Source organism: Pyrgilauda ruficollis, unplaced genomic scaffold (genome assembly GCF_017590135.1).
Source record: "Pyrgilauda ruficollis isolate IOZ18807 unplaced genomic scaffold, ASM1759013v1 scaffold57, whole genome shotgun sequence".
Lineage (NCBI taxonomy): Eukaryota > Metazoa > Chordata > Aves > Passeriformes > Passeridae > Pyrgilauda > Pyrgilauda ruficollis.
This window is the reverse complement of record NW_024527377.1, coordinates 4,667,951-4,688,791: the sequence shown is the minus strand read 5'-3', so window position 1 is coordinate 4,688,791 and position 20,841 is coordinate 4,667,951. Positions and strand designations below refer to the sequence as shown.

At 47.4% G+C, this 20,841-nt stretch overlaps 1 protein-coding gene across 1 annotated transcript in view; it reads left to right on the top strand.

Annotated features, from left to right (window-relative positions):
- FAT2 (FAT atypical cadherin 2) overlaps positions 1-20,841 on the top strand; it is a 44,771-nt gene that overhangs the window by 10,632 nt on the left and 13,298 nt on the right. Inside the window, exons 4-17 of the mRNA XM_041481909.1 lie at positions 668-979; positions 1,619-1,829; positions 4,058-4,197; positions 5,915-6,190; positions 6,618-6,828; positions 7,669-11,721; positions 13,933-14,129; positions 15,193-15,346; positions 16,027-16,260; positions 17,059-17,448; positions 18,225-18,439; positions 19,045-19,182; positions 20,023-20,166; positions 20,415-20,612. Of these exons, the coding sequence (XP_041337843.1) occupies positions 668-979; positions 1,619-1,829; positions 4,058-4,197; positions 5,915-6,190; positions 6,618-6,828; positions 7,669-11,721; positions 13,933-14,129; positions 15,193-15,346; positions 16,027-16,260; positions 17,059-17,448; positions 18,225-18,439; positions 19,045-19,182; positions 20,023-20,166; positions 20,415-20,612 (6,873 nt within the window). The remainder of the gene's footprint in view (positions 1-667; positions 980-1,618; positions 1,830-4,057; positions 4,198-5,914; positions 6,191-6,617; positions 6,829-7,668; positions 11,722-13,932; positions 14,130-15,192; positions 15,347-16,026; positions 16,261-17,058; positions 17,449-18,224; positions 18,440-19,044; positions 19,183-20,022; positions 20,167-20,414; positions 20,613-20,841) is intronic.

The window sequence follows — 20,841 nt, the reverse complement described above, 5'->3', positions numbered from 1 at the left end:
AAGAGACAGCTGCAGCAGTACTGCAGGGTTTATTATTTTCTTGCTGAGGACTGGAGCAAAAGTTCTGTTCTGGAAGCTGTGGGAGTGCAGGAAGAGGATTGGAACTGTCCTCTAGCAGGATAGTTTATACACCATGAGGGAAAAGAACAAGCCAGAGAAATCCACCATCATTTATCTCATTGTATCAAATATTGCTGTGTAGCTTTGCTCACCAGCCCCCATCCTCAGCTGCTCACAGCTATGAGTATTCCCATCAGAGGGATCTGGAGGTTTTTGACTCTGTCAGGGTCTATAATTTCTGTCTGCAGTGCAACATGCCGGGAGCGTGCCCGGGCAGGGCAGGGTGAGGATGGCTGGTACCTGGCCAAGCCGTTGCAGTACAGATGTTTTCAGATGGGTGATCTCTAATGACCAGCCTGACCCACTGCCCAGAGCAGCTGGAGGCAGGAGCCCTGCAAACCCATCCCCCTGTGCATGGACAGGCCCTGCACACTGCCGCCAGGCTTTGCCCTGCAGAGAGGAGCAGTGCCTTTGAAAATGTTGAGATACAAATGCAGACCCACCCAAAACCCCCTAACCGAGTCCTTGCCCACCAGGATGGAGGCTGGCTGGTCACACTCCAGGTCACCTAAGAGCCCTGTCACCTCCTCCCTTTTCTTGCTGACAGGTGGCTGTCTCTGACAACGGAGAGCCAGCCCTGAAGTCCACCAGCAGAGTCGTGATCCAAGTCCTGGATGCCAACGACAGCCCTCCCAGCTTCCCCCACAAGCTGTTCATGGTGCAGCTCCCCGAGAGAGCGGCCTCGGAGACCCCACTGCCGGTGTACAGGCTGATCGCTTCCGACCGCGACCAGGGCCAGAACAGCCAGATCACCTACACCATCGAGGAGGAGGAGGAGGGCGTCTTCACCATCAACCCCACAACTGGCACAGTCTTCTCCAGGAAAGCTTTTCCTGCCTCAGAATACAACATACTCACGGTGAGAGGAGAGGGAAACACAAAGAGCTGATGGGGAGAGAGACAGGTGGAGAGGGAAAGAGAGAAAGGAGCTCAGAAACAGAAAATATGAAAGAGATTAAGAGAATGCAGCAGTGAAAGTATAAGGCAAATGTGTTAAGAGGGAGAGAAAGTGGGAGGGAACAATAGGAAGTGCAGAAGGTAGAAAGCTATTAAAAATGGATAATAAATTTCAAGTTAGCTGTCGAGCCTACCTTCAGAGAGGAATACAGTGATCCATGATCCCATATGGATATGGACCCAAACCTGAACAGTCTCTGGGTTCCATCATGCCTCTATATGGCATTCTGATCAGGCCATGGAGTTTGGATGTGAGTTCAAAGCCTTCCCACACTCTGTGGATTCTTGCCACAAGGCTTGTGATCCAGGTCTCTGCTATGGATAGAGCCTGGCAGATTTACTTAATGGTAAAGAGGAATTTGGGTTGCGTGGCTCTGCCTTGGAAGCAGCCAGAGCATGGACCACTGGCTCAGGATCTGTTTCATGGGATTTTGGGCACGCTGGGCGCTGAAACTCCTGGTGGGTGGGAGAAGGAGCTTTCTGTGGAGCTCCCATGTGCTAACTCAGCTTTCTCCCTGGGTGCATGTGCCTTCCTGTGCAGGTCAAGGCCACAGACGGCGGCAGCCCCCCGCTCTCCTCCCACGTGAGACTCCACATCAGCTGGGTCGCGCGGCCCGGCCCTTCCTCAGAGCCTCTGGCTTTTGATGAACCCCACTTCAACTTCGCCGTGATGGAAACAGATCCTGTGAACCACATGGTGGGAGTGATCAGCATCGAGATGGGCCCCAGCCAAGTGTGGTTTAATATCACAGGTGAGGCACAGCAATCAGAGCAGGGCAGTGGTGTCTGTGAGCGTTTGCTCCGGCTCCCTTGGCTTTCAGTGCTCGCATGCCTGAGCTAATGGAATTGTTTGCTTTAGGTGTAGGTGAGCTAAGGGGAAAGCTTTCTCACAGGCACCAGGAGGTTTAAACAGCCATTAGACAAAGCTGCCCATCCAAGGCCTCTGGTGCCAAGTGCAATTACCCAACACATATTTTTAATGACAATCTGGAACTTGCCTGTGTTTGAGGTGTTCTCCGATGTCGCATGAAAGGCAGGGCATGCCAGTGCCAGCTCCTCCTGGGAATCAAGTGACACTGTTGGTTTTGTTAAAACTGCCTGCAAGGATCCAGGTGTGTGGCTGAGTGTTACAGATACCCCCCGTATCTCCCTCCATGCTGAGTCTTGAGCAGGGAACTGGGAGGAAGCATTCCTCAAAGACTTGGTCTGCCCTAACTTGTGAGGCTCTCCCTTCCTCCTCACCACATCCCAGGGGTGATTTAGACATGGAATGTGGAACTCTAGGGCCTCCTTTAAGACACAGGATTCACAGGGGATGTGGGCTGTCACCCCAGGGGACTCTCCAGGCAGCATGTGCAGAACTGGTCCTACCAACAAGGGCCAATTGTGCTCCTGTAATTTGATGTTTTGAAGTGGTGCCCCAATCTTGCACAGCCTTTCACTGGTACTGCCTGCAGGGCCTGCCCTTGTCAGACAAAGCCTTAATTGGGCAAGTGAATAGTTTTTCCCCTCACTGTGTTAGGGCAAGCATAATGGTGTATAAATACAATTAACCAACAAGAGATACAACACTATAAGGAGAAAGACAATATCAGTGCAAGGTTTATCTGGCATTAGTAGTGTCTGCTTGGGTCTGCAGAATTCACACTGTATTCCTCTGACAGTTACCCCATCATTTCCCTGCTGAGTGCTGGAGCATAGCTGGAGCATCATCTTTCCGAGTTCCTAGAGTTCCAAGTGATGCTGAAGGCTCTCTTGGTTTCTATCCTGGTGGAAAAGGACAGGATTTTATTTTCCCTGCAAGGGAAGGAAAGTGTCATGGTAGCTGGCAATCACGGGGGGGGATGCAGAGATCCAGGAGCCTTCAGCACCTCATTCAAAGTTTCACCTTCCCCAGACCACAAACACTGTCACTGGGATTGATGGAGTCTGCAAAAACTGACAAAGCAACATTGCTCTTCATCTCTTTCCTTTCCTGGGCTTCTTCTTTCCATTTGGCACTGTGCACACGGAGCTCTTCTCTCTTTTCTCAAGGAAAGACATCCATGGGTCTCTCTCCCTCTGTCTCTGGTTCTCTGTGTCTCCTTCCCAGCAGGAGAGCAGTGGTCCAGATGGCTGGTGAGCACTGCATTCCTCCAGCAAGGGAAGATGTATAATTTTACAACCAGCAAAGATTTTACCAGCTGGTAATAGAATAAAGTAAAATCCAGAGCATCCAGTGGCCAGGAAGGAAGAAGTTGAGACCTGAGATAAATTACAGGAAACTGTTTCAGCTTCTCCATATCTCAGAGCAGTTTGCAGGGTTTAATGAGGAAGAGGGGCCCAAAAGGCCCCAGCAAGCGAGGCATGAGAAAGGAGCTGCCATGCCAGGGCTGAGCAGCAGTAGGGTGAGGGACAGCCTTCTGCTGCTGAGCTGCTCAGGCCTGCTGTTCCTGGCAATCCTCAGCCATCTGGGTTGGAGGCAACAGGCTCTGCTCACCCTGGAAGCACCGTCTGCCTCCCCAACTGTTGGAGTGTTGGGAGTTCAGGTAGCTCACAGGCTCCCAGCCGTGGTGATGAGCACCATTGCTGATATGCCCACAGTGTGACCTTGAATCAGAAGCCAGCAAGAGCCCTGTTCTACCCAGCAGGTCCCTGGTCCATGCTGAGCCAGTGATGGTGCATGGCTGGAAACCTTGTGCAAATAAATCAATGCTCAGATGGGCCTGTTGCCGGGATATCACATGCATAAGTGCATCCTTTCCCCTTCTCTCCTCCTTGTTTTCTCTCATTCCCCTCATCTTCCTTTTCACACTCCTTTGTCACCATCTGTGACTATCCCTTTGTCCAGCTTTGCCTTGTCCTCCCCATCTCCTGTGTGCATCTATCTATCACATGTTGTTTTGAGTTTCCAGATTTGGGAGAAACCTTACCTGTGGCACTATCCTAATCTAGCTGACTGTAACTGCCCTCCTGTTTCCCTGTCTCCCCTGTGTCCCAGGTGGTGATGATGACATGGATTTTGACATTGAAAAGAGTACAGGCAGCATGGTCATTGCAAGACCCCTGGATGCAAGGAAGAAGTCAAGCTATAACCTCACAGTAGAAGTCACTGATGGATCCAGTACAATCAAAACCCAGGTAACGTTTTTTTCTTTAGTGGAGAAAAAAGCAGCTTTAGTTTTTTCTTTCCTTGTTGAGAGGGAGCATATGCCAAAGGGAACCTTTCCTCTGGGTCTGCTGAGCTCTGGATCAGGTGCCAGGCACAGGAATGTCCTTACACTGTGATCCTCCATTACACAGTGACAGGGTAATGGAAGATCCTCCAGCACACAGATCTTAAACCAAGCCAAGATTGTTTTTGTGTTGTTGGAAACACGGCTGGTCTAGGAAAGCTTGGGTCTTTCCTGTTGACCCCAGGCAGCACACAGAGACACATCCACACCACCAGCCAAGCTGGGGTGGCAGTTCACACACTCAGACCTCAACTTGGTCTCAGCTGCTCAGGCTGAGTTACAACACATAACACATCTGGGTCAACATCTTAAGGGAAATTGGGTCAGGCTTGGGTCTGTGATCCCATGTCAGGGGGTGTTCCTGGGATATGCTAGCCCAGGTACAGCACAAATCCATCTGCAGGAGGTGAGGTCAGGCCCAGGGAGTGAGTGGGGCAACCGCAGAGATGCTGTGTGCTCTGAGTTCTCACATACAAAGTAAGTGCTGGTAAAAGGAGACACTTCACTCTCAGGCATGTTCCTGAGCCCCAGCTAAAATGATGAGATTTTGCCCATCTTTACTACCCTGAGGAGGGGTGTTCAGGGCATGATCTTTCACTAGTCATTCTCTCCATGCATAAGAAGCAGCGAAAAATCCAGCCCTCAATGCACAGGAAGACCTAGGATGTGAGTCACCTGTCAGTAATGCTTATCATGGGAAATTCACTGTGGGGGATGATGAGTGAGGAGCTCCACCATTCCTGTGAAACGTGATGTTAATGGATGGCCACATGTCTCAACTATCTTCAAGTATTGTTCCAAATAAACAAACAAAGCCCCACCTTGCCTAGTGTGCATTCCCTGCCACCTTGCATCTCATCCCTATGTTTATTTTGGCACTCAAGGCTGCTAGCAGATGTCAAGAAACCTGCTGGTGTAAAACCCCCATGGCATGCTCAGGTTTGCTAAAGGAAGCAAATTATTACACTTGGTTGAGGCTTCCTAAGATGCAGGAGGCACATCAGTAGGAGGGTCAGGACAGCCAGGGTAGGAGACCACACAGGAGAAAGCAGTGACTTCCCCAGCAGGATTCAGGATTCCCAGCATGTGCTGTTCAATGCAGAGATGAAAACTTGGCTAAAAAGGGTAGAACAGAAATTTTGCTTCTCCACACACTTGCTGCTCTTGGGATAGGCCAGACCCTCCCTTCTTTAACCAAACATCCCCTTCTGTCAACTTTCTGTTGAGTAAATAATGGGGGTTGCTGTGTAGGCACCAGCCAGCAGCAAAGCTGGCACCACAGCTGAGCCACTGCTGCTTTCCATGGCAGGCTCTGACTGTTTCCCCACGTGCCAAGTGCAGGCACATTCACTCTGAATGCCTTACCAGACTGGAGAGATTTTGAAAAAGGAGAGGAAGCAAACTGAAAAACACAAAAGGGGAAGGCACAGCAGGTGTTCCTTGGGATGAAGGACAGAGGGGCTCCTGGTCATCACAGATGGCAAAGCTCCAAGAGTTGGAAAACTGTGATGGTTATGGCACCCAAGAAGCACCCAATGTCGGCACCCAAGAAGGATTGGTGGCTGAGATTTTACATGGCTGCATGTCCAGTTGCTGCCCTCGCTGTGCTTTCTCCCCCACAGGCATTTATCCACGTGATTGACATCAACCAGCACCGTCCCCAGTTTCTTCAGAGCCATTACGAGGTGAGGATTCCAGAAGATACTCCCTCAGGGAGAGAAATCCTTCAAGTCAGTGCAACAGACAAGGACAAAGGAAAGGGGCTCATCTACACCATCCATGGCAGTGTGGACCCCAAAAGCACAAGACTTTTCCAGCTGGATCCAGGCAATGGAGCCCTCACAACAGCAGAAGGCTTCAGTTCCCAGCCCATGCCTCAGCACACCCTCACAGTGATGGTGAGTCCTGACCAAGCCCTGCTGAGTCCACCGGTTTGGCCAGGATATATGGGTCACTTGAGAAATTAAAAGTGGCTCTAGTCTTTGAGGGAGGATTTGTCTGGAACAATAGGGAAGAGGAAAGCAGGGTGTTAACCTTTACCATACAGCTAAATGCAGTTAACACCCTGCATTCCTCTAACCGCCTTCTTTGGAGGGCCACTGGATTCTTACAAAAGAAAACACAGTGTGTAATAGTTAATGTTTGGTTTCAAATTCAAGGCTGAGCTTTGGTGCTGAAACTTCCAGGCTCTTTCCCAGACAAGGGGTTGGTACCATTGCAAAACACCCACTGCTGTCAGAGTGCTGGTGAGTTACTTGGAAGATGGTGAAGGCAAGACTGGCTTGTCCTGGCTGTGACTGTTCCTGCTCTCTCTCTGCCATTCAGGTACGAGACCAGGAGGTCCCCATCAAGCGGAACTTTGTCCGGGTCATCGTCCACGTGGACAGCTGCAACCTGCACCCTCCCCAGTTCAGCAGCATCCATTACGAAGCAGAAGTGCTGGACTCAGCAGTGGTGGGCACAGAAGTCATTCAAGTCAGAGCCCTTGATCAGGACCAGGGAGCTAATGCTGAAATCCACTACTCCCTTCAAGCAGGTGAGAGCCATGCATCTTGTTTCAAAAAATCCAGAGTGAGTAGGTAATGTCCATATTATGGAATATTAGCATCTTTTCTTAAGAAGACAGCTTAATGTTGAGTCACTGGTCTAAGAAAAATAGTGACTGGACGAGCTAGAACAGCCTAAAATTTGCGCCTCTTTATCCATGGGAACTATTCAGTTGTTAGGCAAAAGTACTCCCAATTCCCACAGGAGAATCATCATTCCAGTATTTCTACCAAGAAACACATCCTCAAGGAATGGTGAGAACCCTCTCAGCATTGACTGATGGTGGTTTTGAGTCATTCATGCTCAATGGGCAAATATTTTATCATTCACTATAAAGGTTAAAACTTAAGTATTTATGTCTGTGCCACACAGCCTATTTAGCCTGTAAACTCTTTGCAGGAGACAAGCCATCCTTTGCTCCATCTTTCTCACTGCAATTTAGATCAAGGACTGAGGAGTTTAATTGCTCCTGAAGTATTGGTAATTACAAGCATGACAGGGCTTGAAAGAACTAGTACTGTCTGTGCTACCATGTTCTGCACACGAGGCAAAAGCTTCAAGCACATGCTCTGCCACCACTAAATATGCTTAAATTAGAAGGGTGTTTATCTCCAATTTACATTTTGATTGATTCAAATGTTAGCTCACAGATCTCAATGGGTTCGTTGTTCTTATAATTAAAATTATTTAGAAATTAATTAATTTCTCCCAGTAAAAGAAACAGATGTTAATCAGGTCTGCAATCAGGAGAATCTGTGAAAAAGAATTTCAGAAAATGAAGACTGATAAGGTGTTTGCATTCTTCACTCTGTAATTTCTCTTCTTGCAGGTAATGGAGAAGGCTTCTTTAGCATCGACCTGTATTCTGGAATTCTTACAGTTGCCCAGAAACTGGACCCATCCAGGCAGGAGCGATTTACTCTTATTGTAAAGGCAGAAGATCAGGGATTTCCTCAGCTTAAAGATTCTGCTACTGTACATGTCCACATTAGACCCTCAGATCGAACCCCTCCAAAATTTCCAGAGGCTGAATACATCACGGAAATCAGTGAATCCACTGCTATTGGCTCTCCTCTGATCCAGGTTACAGCCACAAGTTTGTCACCAGTCAGCTATGAAATAAAAGATGGAAATGGAGATGGAGTGTTCTCCATGAACTATCAGTCAGGCCTTATTTCCACTCAGAAGAACTTAGATTTTGAGCAGGTGTCTTTTTACCAGTTGAAAGTCCGTGGTACCAACATGGCTGGAGCATTTATGGACACAGTGGTGCTCATCTATGTCATAGATGAGAATGACAATGTGCCTGTCTTCGTTAAGCCTTCCTTCGTTGGCTGGATCATGGAGAATGCCCCATCACAAAGCATGGTTCTGGATGAAAGCAATGCTCCCCTCGTCACCTATGCAACAGATGCTGATCAAGACTCCAATGCTTTGCTGATCTATGAGATTTTGGAACCAGAGGCACTGAAATATTTCACTGTGGATCCCAGCACAGGGACATTGACCAGTCGTGCTGATATAGACTATGAGCTCACCCCAGTTTTCCACTTCAGTGTACATGTGCACGACAGTGGAAGTCCCAGCTTGTTCGCATCCAAGCCTGCCAAGGTCACAATCCACGTAAAAGACGTCAATGATTCACCTCCAGTCTTTCTCAAAGACACTTACGACATTTCTGCCTTGCTACCTGCCCACCGAGGGATGGAGCTTTTGTCAGTGCAGGCAAAAGATGCAGACTCGGAGGTGACCTACAGCATCGTGGAAGGAAATCTTGACAATGCTTTCCATATCCATCCACTCACAGGTCTCATCTCCATTCTTAACACAACTGGCCTGAAAAACTACCAAGAGCTCACAGTCAGAGCTGGTGATGGCTTGTATAAGAGCACTGCTCTGGTTAAGCTAAATTTAACTCGGGCGCAAGGTACCAGCTTGAAATTTGATCAAGACATATATACAGCAACTGTGATGGAGAACTCTACAGATGAGAAGACTCTAACCATTCTTGGGGTCAAAGGGTATCAGCTAAATGAACCCCTTTCCTACTCACTTTTGAATGAAAAGGAAAGGTTCAAAATGATCCAAGCCTCTGGAGTTCTTAAGACCAAGGGTGTGAAATTTGACCGCGAAATGCAAGACATGCACGAGGTAGCTGTGGAAGTGAAGGACAGCAGGAAGCCACCAAGAGTATCCCAAGCCACAGTCAGAGTTCATGTAGAGGATGTCAATGACAACCCCCCACAGTTTGAGAATGTGCCATACTACGCCTCAGTGCAGGATGGCACGGAGCCAGGGGATGTCCTTTTTCAGGTGTCAGCAACAGACAAAGACATAGGGGATAATGGAGCTGTTACCTACTCATTTGCAGAGGAATACAAATACTTTTGGATTGACCCTCACCTTGGAGACATCTCCCTTAAGAGGCCTCTTGATTATCAAGCGTTAAATAAATACAACCTCCGGGTCATTGCTAAGGACAAAGGAGAGCCTCCCCTGCACGCTGAAGAGGAGGTTGTGATCAGTGTGAGGAACAGATCCAACCCTCTGTTCCAGAGTTTGTACTACCGAGTGAAGGTGCCAGAAAACGTCCCCCCATACACATCCATCCTCCACATCCAGGCCCGCAGCCCTGAAGGCTTGCGCCTCATCTACAACATTGTGGAAGAAGATTCCCTGAAACTCTTCAACACCGACTTCAAAACTGGTGTCCTCACTGTCACAGGGCAGCTGGACTATGAGCTAGAGACAAAACACACATTCACTGTTAGAGCCACAGACACAGCACTTGGATCCTTCTCAGAAGCCAGAGTAGAGGTGGAGGTGGAGGACGTTAATGACAACCCTCCCATATTTTCTCAGTTCATTTATACAGCGTCTGTATCGGAGAGTTTGCCACCACAGACCCCTGTTGTCCAGCTCTTTGCCTCTGATAAGGATTCGGGCAGAAACAAAGTGGTCTCCTATCAGATCATGGATGATGGTTCAGATGCTGCCAAGTTCTTTAATATTGATGCCAGCACAGGGCAAATAACGACAGCTCAAGCACTTGATTATGAAACAAATCAACAGTTCCGCGTGAAAGTCAGAGCTGCAGATCACGGGGTGCCTCCACTCAGTAGTGATGCCCTGGTAATCGTAGATGTGACAGACATCAATGACAATCCCCCTGAGTTCAGCCAGCTTCAGTATGAAGCCAAGGTCAGTGAAATGGCTACATGTGGACACATCGTGATCAAAGTCCAGGCACTGGACCCCGACAGTGGAGACACCACCCGGCTGGAGTACGTGATCCTCTCGGGTAATGACAACAGGCATTTTGCCATCAACAGCACTTCTGGGATAATATCCATGTTCAACCGCTGCAAAAAGGACTTGGAGCCATATTACAATCTCAGAGTTTCTGCTTCAGACGGAGTTTTCAAGAGCACTGTGCCTGTGTATATCAACACCACAAATGCCAACAAATACAGCCCCTCTTTCCAGCAGAATGTGTACGAGGCAGAGTTGGCAGAAAATGCTGAGATAGGAACCAAAGTGATTGAGCTGCTGGCTATTGATCCAGATGGTGGTCCATACGGCACCATAGACTACACCATCATAAATAAACTCGCCCATGAGAAGTTCTCCATAGACAATAAAGGCTGTATTGCCACACTGCAAAAACTGGACAGGGAAAATTCCACAGAGAGGGTCATTGCCATTAAAGTCATGGCCAAGGATGGGGGTGGGAAGGTGGCCTTCTGCACTGTCAAAATAATCCTTACAGATGAGAATGACAACCCACCTCTGTTCAAAGCCTCTGAATACACACTGTCCATCCAGTCCAATATCAGCAAAGGCTCCCCTGTCATCCAGGTGCTGGCTTACGATGCTGATGAAGGTGCAAATGCAGATGTCATTTACTCTGTTGACTCTGTGGAAGATGTGGCAGAAGACCTTGTGGAGATCAATGCTGCCACTGGGGTTGTTAAGGTCAAGGAGAGTCTTATTGGTTTAGAAAACAGAGCCTTTAACTTCAAAGTGAAAGCTGAAGATGGCAGACCCCCTCACTGGAACTCCCTTGTTCCAGTGAATCTCCAGATTGTCCCCAGGGAGGTGACATTGCCAAGGTTTTCTGAGCCCCTTTATACATTCTCTGCAGCTGAGGATCTTCCAGAAGGGTCAGAAATAGGGTCAGTCAAAGCTTTTGCAGAGGATCCCATTATATACAGCCTGGTGAAGGGAACCACTACAGAAAGTAACAAGGACGAGGTGTTCACACTGGATGAACAGACAGGGGCCTTGAGAATCAAAAAACCTATGGATCATGAGACCACCAAGTGGTACCAGGTTGATGTCATGGCTCACTGCTCACATCTGGAGACTGAGCTGGTCTCTCTGGTCTCTGTGAATATCCAAGTGCAGGACGTGAATGACAACAGACCTGTTTTTGAGGCAGATCCCTACAGAGCTTTTGTCATGGAGAACATGCCTTCAGGAACCACAGTCATTCAAGTGACAGCTAACGACCAGGACATGGGAAGTGATGGGCAAGTGACCTACAGTCTGGAAGCAGAGTCTGGCAACCTCCGTGGGCTCTTCACCATCGACGGTGAGAGCGGGTGGATCACCACACTGAAAGAACTGGACTGTGAGGAGCAGGAGATCTATCGCTTCTACGTGGTGGCCACTGACCACGGCAGGAAGGTGCAGCTCTCTTCCCAAACCCTGGTGGAGGTCACTGTCTCTGATGAAAACGACAACGCCCCGCAGTTCACCTCAGATTTCTACAAGGGGTCGGTCATTGAGAACGCGGAGCCGGGGCAGGTCGTTGTCACCCTGAGCACCGTGGACGCCGACATCTCCGAGCAGAACCGGCGGGTCACCTGCTACATCACCGGTGAGTTGTTCCTGACTTTGAACCTCCAGTGGGCAAGAAGAGAGTATCCTCTCAAAGTGAGGCTTTGATACCTTGTCTTACAGGTTGTTAGTACAGAAATAGTGTTACACTGACAGTCCTGTCAGAAGCAGGAGATGAAGGCTGAGCTCTGTCGTGAGCCGGACTCAAATGAATCTTGGGAATACAAAACCCTTTAGTAACTGCAGTGGGTGGAATGATCATTAAAATAACTGTCTCACCATTGAATCGTCCTATTTCTCTGAGAATAAATAAATAAATAAATAAGATACATGTAAGTAATTACACTTTACCATAGAAATATTTATTTACACAGAGCAATATTTAAGACAGTGTAATTGTAATGCCTATTGGAAGGACAGGAGAGGCAGTACAGCAGGAAGGAAGATTTTTCTAACAGAGATACTGTGATCTGTATTTAAGTTCTTTGACCCAGCTTTTTCTCCTGCCAGCACTGCAATCAGTTTATACATCACACATATACCTGTAGCCTGTTAGTGTTTTTTAATAACTGTATATAACTTTTTGGGATGAAGTGTGTTTCCTACAAAACCACTTGGAGGCTGGTGTAATAACAAGGCTGCAGATAGTCACTCTGCACTGGGGAATATTTAAGACTATCACGTCAATCTTAGTAAAGGTTTTGGCTAACAAGAAATACTAAAAATTACTCTTGCATCCCTGAAACATCACATGTGCCAGCTAAAATGAACCACTGCTGTAAAATAACAAAAAGTTACACTGGAATGTTTGTTGTGCATCTGCACAAGTAGAAGCTTGCTTTTGTGGTATTTTTTTGACCCTAAAGGGTCTTTCTAAGACCTGAGGCAGATCCTTCAAATTAAAATGTTTGTTCAGGCTCAAATGAGGACCCTTCAGGGTCAAAACATTAGGCCAGATCATGCTGCAGCCTGTTATCTATTATTGTAACCATCTGAAACAGGGGAGGAATGCTGGTACTTTCATTTGGTTTATGGCATGCCTAGGTATTTCCAAGCCTTTGGGAGGAAAGATTTAATCCATTATGTATTCACATTTCTGCCATCTTAAAGGTAGTAGTAACTTCCAAGTACTTTAAACCTGAGAGGATGCACACTTATGTTAGGTGTGGACACCTTGTGCTCTCTGCTCTGCACGTACAAACACAGCTCAAACTTTACAAATAAACAAGGAAATGCAGCCAAATATAGGATTAGATAGAGACAGAGCCCTGCTTCCCCCTGTCCACATTGATTTCAAATGCACAGAAACTAAATTTGGGGCATGAGCTGGTGTTTCCCAGCATCAGAAGAAGAGCTAGTACAGGTGTCATTGTGCCTCCACTACCTCATCACTGCAGCACAAATGAAAGCAGAAAGGGAGTGAATTTAATTTATCCCACTGTGTGAGACCCTTCAGAGTCCAACACAAACAGATTACACAGCCAGCTCTCTTCACTGACCCCCACTGCCTGTCGTGCTTCCTCCTGGGTCAGCAGAGAACACCAGCTCCTTCCCAGGAGAGAGGGGTTCTCCCATGGCAGCATCCAGCCCATTTCAAATCCAACGTGTGTAACAGCAGTAGGAGCAGCATGAATCTGGTGAACCAGAGAGCCTGCCTAGTCTGGATTTACCTGTCTCTCATCATTTGGCTCTTACAGAAACAAAAAGTAGCCCCAGAAAACAAAGCTATATGTTAAATACTACTACAGGTTAGAGGAAGTACAACTGCACATGGTACCATAACAGTAAGATCCAAACCATGTCTGCAGGGTGTTTACAACTCTCGGATCCCTTTAGGAACATGCACAAAAAAGACTGACAGGCTCTGGTAAGGTGAGACAATGTGGTTTTGAGGCAATGAATATGCACATCTGCAGAACATTACTGACTTTTCTGCAGTCAGTTGTTTCCTTCTCCCACTGTAATGTGCAGACAGGGAATAACTAAAACGTGCAGGGTATTTCCCAGCTGTGCAGTGAGGTTGACCAAAAGCTCCTCACCTGCTGGATGCACCACGAGTGCCCTCTGCATCACCAGTGTGAGTCAGAGATTCATGGAATCATTTAGGTTGGAAGAGACCTCTAAGAGCATCCAGGTCCTTCAGGTCTCCTGAGGAGCCATCAGTGGACACACCCATATTCCCTTTCCTTATCCCTTCTGATTTTCAGCACTTAGTAAATGCCTTTTTTACTTGCTTCCTGCCCCCTTCTAGAAGGAGATGTACTGGGACAGTTCACTGTTGATCAAATTGAGGGCGAATGGACAATTTCTTCCAAGAAGCCTCTGGACAGAGAAGATACAGAGAAATATCTCCTCAAGGTTATGGCCTCTGATGGGAAATTTCAGGCTACCACTGAAGTGGAAATTTTTGTACTGGATATCAATGACAACAGCCCTGAGTGTGGCCAGGTAAGATGTCTGTTTTGGGACATCAGTGGCATAAAGGGAGATCCTGGGAGGTAAAGAACACAATAGAAAAGAAGAAAGAACAGGCAGAGCATGTTAAAGGATTTGGCTTGTCATAATTCTTCTCACACGATCCTGTTGCTTTGATTATGCTTAACAATTTTAATTAAGCAGCATGTCAAGCAAGAATATTAAATCTAGCCTCCAAGCATGTTTGCCAGCAGCAAGTGAGAGCCTAAGCATTATGAAGAGTAATTTTTGGAGATAAACAATGCCAGGAAGCCTCCTGGGAAGGGGCATGTAAATTACTGAGTTTTATATCCTGCTAAGCTGGGAGATTCCCATCAGGAGGTTTGTTGCTGTAGAGAGCTGATCGCTGGTGTGGACGTCACCCGTGGTGAGAACGAACAGAGGTGGTTACTTCCCAAAGGAGATTCAAAGGCTTGTGTGAAATGAGCTCACTTGTCCCAGTCCACACCCCAGCAGCCAAGAATGGGAGGCACATTGTGTTCCCCTATAAAACACAGGGTTTATCCTCTGTGAAGCTTCTGTGGGTCTGTTCTCCTTCCATGGGGGGTGGAGGTATTTATTGAATCAGGGTGACCCCAATGCAGGGAATAATCTGCTCTGATTCTATGATGTAGAAGGCTGAACAAAAGCTTTATTCAGTTATTCTAAATTACACTAATACTATACTATATTAAAGAAATACTATACTAAAGAGGTACTATACTGCAAAGATACTAAAGAAAACCTGTGACTGTCTGGAGACAGTCACAACACAGCTTTGACCTAATAGGTCAATCAATCCAAACAATCGTCAGCAGAATCTAATTAACTAATCACTCTCAGTAAACAATCTCCATAACAAGTACCACATGTGCCAAACAACAAAAACAGCAAGTAGAGATGAGAATTGTTTTCTCTTCTTCTCGGAGTTTCTCACTACCTTCCCCAGGAAAAATCCTGGGAGAGAGAATTATGTCTCTTTCTGTTCAGAGAATGTGAATACCACAGGTATTTTGAAGACAGCTCAGATGCCAATGATTTCTTCTGTCCTGGCCAGATGCTCTACACTGGGAGAGTCTCTGAAGATGCTGGGCCGGGTCTTTTAATTTTGAAAATATCAGCGAGCGACCCCGACGTGGGCAGCAATGCCCAGATAACCTACAGCCTGCACGGCCCCGGCGCGGAGGAGTTCCGGCTGGGCCCACACACAGGTGAGAGCAGGGCTGCTTGTAGCCTCTTCCTCACCCACCCCTGAGAAAAGCCAGCTCCCAGCATGGCTCAACGCTTACCTCCTCTGAACCAACACAAGGAGCTGTTTATTCCAGCTGTCCCAAGCTAGGAAGGAATGGCCACAGCATAGAGGAGTGGGAGCTCCACATCATCCTGTTTGCTCTCATTTCCTGTTAAAATAAGGGCAGACACCATTGCTGGCAGCCAGGTCTCAAGGAAGAAAGAGCAGCAAGTATTTGGCTTGAGCCAAAGACACAAGTTCTAAATCCCAAAACACCTCTTATCGGGTCTTGGGCAGTGTATTTACCCAAACAGACTTGATGATCGTTCTAGGGATCACTTGGGTTCATTGCATTGCAGAAAGCTCAGTGCAGTGGGGTTTAGAAGTACAATTTATTTATGAACAGTTTTATCCCATGATGGCATCCCTTGGATGAAGTTCAGCTGAACTTGCAGGACTGCCCATGCGAAGCCTTGCCAGGCCCCTGGCTGGCAATGATCCGAGGATAGCCCTGAGCAATGTGGCATGGACACATCACCACTATTAGCTCAATTACTGTCTCCCACGGTTCATCCAGGAAAACAGCTGAACCTCTCTGAGGTCGTGTGGGCTGCGGCTGTGATTGCTGGAGACACGACCACCTCCTGTTCTTTCCCACAGGGGAGCTGACCACATCTGCACCCCTGGACCGTGAGCAGAAGCCCACGTACCACCTCGTAGCCAAAGCCACTGACGGCGGGGGCCGCTCCTGCCAGGCTGATGTGACACTGATCGTTGAGGACACCAATGACAACGCACCAAGGTTCTTCCCCAGCCACTGCGCCGTGGCCGTCTTTGATAACACCACAACGAAGACACCCATCGCTGTGGTTGCTGCCAGGGACCTTGATGAAGGTGAGTCAGAATGGGATTTATGTGTTAGTAGAGTTCATCTTTCATTCTGAATAGAAGCCTTTGAAACCTAGGGAAGTGCTACAGCAATGGGCTTAGATGATTGAATCTTGGCGAAGATGTGCCTGGATCTCATCTCTAACATGTTCTTGACGAGTGGGCTGGCATCAGCATTTTTGTGACCCTGTTGGGAGCACAGTATCTGTAGAAACATGCAGACCTTCTTTGAGAATGTGCTCAGTAACTGTACCTGTGATACACAGCACAGACTGTGACACAGGGATCATACTGGACAGAAACTTGTTCAAAGGTGGGGACTGAAAATGAGTGCAATAAAGGAAAAAAGGAGTTTTAGATATGGGTGGGGTATGTAATATGGATGGAGAGGTCCTCCTGAAGACACTCAGGAGGAGATTCTCAGAAGTATAGGTAAGGCTCCTAAGAAAGGAACTTTCAATAAACCTGTCCAGCAGAGGCTGAATTTAGAGAAGAAAGATCGTATTTATCTTCTTTGGAAGCAGGTATGAAGAGAAATTACCTTTGAAAACAAGGCAATTAAAAATGGGGGACACAAGTAAATGCAGACAGCTGACACTGGTGGGTAATGGTGAGGGCTGGCTAGATGACTGAACCTGCAGATGGGCAGGGGCACACTCGATGTTGGTGTGATGTTGATACAGCCTCTGTTTTCCCTGGGAATTGAAGATCATTCTATTCATATAATCCTAATGCATTATAAATAAATAAACCCAGCAGCATCACTACCCATGAATTACTGCAGCCTGTCTGTTTCCCTTCCAGGTCTCAACGCTGAGGTGGTCTATTCTCTGTCTGACTCTGCCAATGGACACTTTTCAATTGAGGAAACCACGGGGGTGATCCGGCTGGAAAAGCCTCTGAAGGATTCCCAGCACTCAGCCTTTGAGCTGACAGTCTGTGCCACCGACCGGGGCACCCCACAGCCCCTCTCTTCCCTCGGCACTGTCACTGTCTCCGTTGTGGATCTCAATGAGTACCTGCCTGTTTTCCTGGCCCCTGAATACGTGGCCATGGTGAAGGAAGATGTGGCTGTTGGTACCGAGGTCCTCAACTTGTCAGTCCTGACGAGGGACAATGCAGAAAACACAGAGATCAAGTATGAAATTGTGAACGGCAACGACCATGGGAAATTTCAGCTCAACTCAAACACAGGTAAAATGATCCTGTGCCCAAGCAAGTCCAGGATGAGCCAACATCAAAGGATGTCTTTGTGTGCATCTTCTCTGGTTCTTCCCCGTTTGGCTCCCACTTCTGCTTAGCTCTGTCTTTACCCAGCACAAGGGGAGGGAATACAGTCTTGTTTTCTACTTCAAATTTTGCCATCCAAGTCACTTAAGGAGTGATCCAAATCTTACTGAAATTAATGGAAAGATTCCTCCTGTGTGTCTGAGACTGGAGACAGGTCCATGTGAATGAGGGTTACGTGGAGAACAGGATGAGGAAATTTTCCCACTTCAAAATTCAGGAGAAAGTATTTTCATTTAAAAAGTCTTTCCATCAAGATCCCATGAGGAACCTACAGCAAAGGATAACAGGCAGCATTATTGAGTAGCACTCAGTGATAGGACCCTAACCATGGGCAGGTGTTGAGCCATGATTACCAGCCAAATACAGCCCTATTCTGTTTGCACAGCAATGTGATAAGAGCTGTTATCAGAAGGCCACTGTTAACTCCCCGAAACGAGCCCTTGGCTGCATCAGCAATGGCCTTCTGCCCTGGCTGTAACATCCTCATCAATGGCTCCTCAGCCTCTCTGGTCACGAGGCTCCTGCTAATTCTTCCACATCAAGGGGGTCAAAGTTAGGTCAACTGCTGTTTCAGCTGGCAGTTTGGCAGTTGCCTTGGCATATCTGCGGTATTCCAAGAAATCTCATGTGCCATTCATTTGAAGTATTTTCTGTCCTTTCCTCCCCATCTCTCAATGTAGGTGCCTTATACATCAATGGGAGCCTGGACTTTGAAGCAAGTCACGAGTATTACCTGTCCATTGAGGGCACGAGGAAGGGCTCAGCCTCTCTCAGCGATGTGACCATGGTGGTGATCAACATAACTGACATTAATGACCATGCACCAGAGTTCATCCAAGATCCCTACTTCACTGACATTCGGGAGGATGCTGCCATTGGAGAGGTCATCCTCACGGTATGACTGAACCAGGCCAGCTGCCTTTACCTCTTCTTTATTTGTGCTATGCAATATTCACTCCTCTTGTGTTCTTTACTATTCCTTGGACACAGCAACCTCAGTGGGCTTGTGACATTCAGCGTCTAAGATTAAAGCATGACTTTTGAAAAGGATGATTGGCAGAATTCCTGAAACTCCACAGACGTGGAGAACACTTTGCCTTATAAGACGCCTTTAAGTGAAAATTAAGTGTGGGCTCAGGAGCTTTGAGAACATCCCAATAAAACAAAAATGCCGGAAAAAGGACAATGCCCTTGTTACCTGGGGAAGGCAGAGGTTCCCCTGGGCAGAGTAGCAGAGTCCAAGGTGATGTGGAGTCCCTGTCCAGCCTGTTACCATCACAGGGGTGGTAAAGTCAGGAAAGGGACTAGGAGAACACTGAGGAAGATACATTGTCTTGAAAAAAATCTATTGGAAGATACTTATTTGAACCACCTTCCCTTCCCCCTCCTCATTTGTGGCAAGTTCAAATCAATACCCTTAAATAACAAACTGGTCCTATTTCTCCATGGTGCCTCCTTTTTGGCCCAAGGGTCCTAGCAGGGTTTTTTTTTGTCAAACAGGTGTCAGCTGATGACTTGGATGGCTCCATGAACAATCAGATCACATACTCCATCGTGGAAGGGAACCCACTGGGACACTTTGCCATTCAACCCAAAAATGGGCAGATCAGCATTGCCAAGCATCTGGACAGGGAGGAGGTGAGTTCATGAAAATGAGAATGGGAAGGCTGAAACAGCTGTGTCCCAAAAGACTGAGGGAGAGCAGCTTACTCAGCTACCTCCTGGTTTCTGAATTGTTTACTCATAATATTTTAGGTAAAAGACAAGGCATTAATTGTTTTCTAGACTGACAGATACTGCTATAGGAAGGCTGGGCTTTAGGAAAGGCAGTATAGAATCATATAATGGTTTGAATTGGAAGGGACTTTGAGGATCATCTAGTTCCTACCCCTTCTGTAGGCAGGGACACCTTCCACAGCTCTGAGATTTTTGTCTCAGTATTAGGAATGTTGGTTGTGGAAACCAACATAGTTGGGTTCTGCTTCTCTGCATTAGAGAAAACAGGTGTGAGGAGGAGAAAGGTCACCTGGACAATCTCTCATTCATAAAACAGCAGCAGCAGCTTGTCTCAGCCTGCCAGAGTTTAGAAGCTTTTGGACAACACTCTGAGGCATATGGTGGAATTCTTGGGATGTCCTGCACAGGAGCAGGAGCTGAACCTGGTTGGTCCCTTACAGCTCAGCTTATTCTGTGATTCTATGGTTCTTAAACCACTGTTGACAGGTGTTTGCCCAGCTTTATTTCATCCACATTTGCCAAGTTGTTTCTCTTTTCTGCAACTGTTGTGAGGCTGATTTAGTTCAGCAGTGAGCTTTTGGTGAGATTTATGGATGGAGAGCCTTAGCGAAAGGCAAAGCTGTTGTGGCCATGGTGCATCACCTTGGGCATTTCATCAAGCTGCAGCAGAATAAAATTTCAATGTGGCAAAGCCACCATTCTGCCATTTCTCCAAGTAATCCTGCACTACAAACCCTCCAGATCCCCAGTTATTCACTGACAGTTCGAGCCACTGACAACGGCCACCCTGCTCAGTTCAGCGATGTCCCTGTGCACGTCCATGTGTCTGATGTCAATGACAACCCTCCTCGCTTCTTCCAGCTCAACTACAGTGTGGTGGTGCAGGTAAGCCAGGAGACAGTTTGTTCTCCCAGTCCCTCTCATTGCACTGAGGAACTCATTCCTAGGCTGCTGTTGGAGTAAAGTGGAGAGACAGTGATGAATCACGTTGCTGCTTTGTGCTCTGTGTGTTCTAGGGCAGGGGTGGGATTTGTTTTTCTGTTCCTGATCCAGCAGCTCCTGGGGCACTGTGGGTTCCCCTGGGCCATTTCTCTTTGCTTGCCTTCCTCCAATAGCATCTTTCCCCATTTCAGGAGAATGCTCCCGTGGGGACAAGTGTCCTGGAACTGATTATGAGCGACAGAGACTCTCCAGAAAATGGACCACCATACTCATTCCAGATCACCCAGGGCAATGATGGGAAAGCCTTTGAAGTCACCCAAAATGGTCTGCTGGTGACATCGTCTGTCCTGAACAGAAGAGTGAAAGAACAGTACCTATTGCAAGTGCAGGTAGAGCCTGTGTTACTGTCCTGGTGTCTGAATTACCCAGCTAGCTTAAGTAGCAGTAAAATGCGATTAGCATGGCCCAGCTAAATGAAAACATCTCTGGCTTTGAAGAAATCCAATCCAGGCACAAATTTTGCAGCTTGGAGCCAGCTGCAGAGCTCATTTCTCCACACAGTCTGCCCACAAGAAGCAGGGGGCCAGCTTCTGTGTTGATAAAATCAGATAATATGAT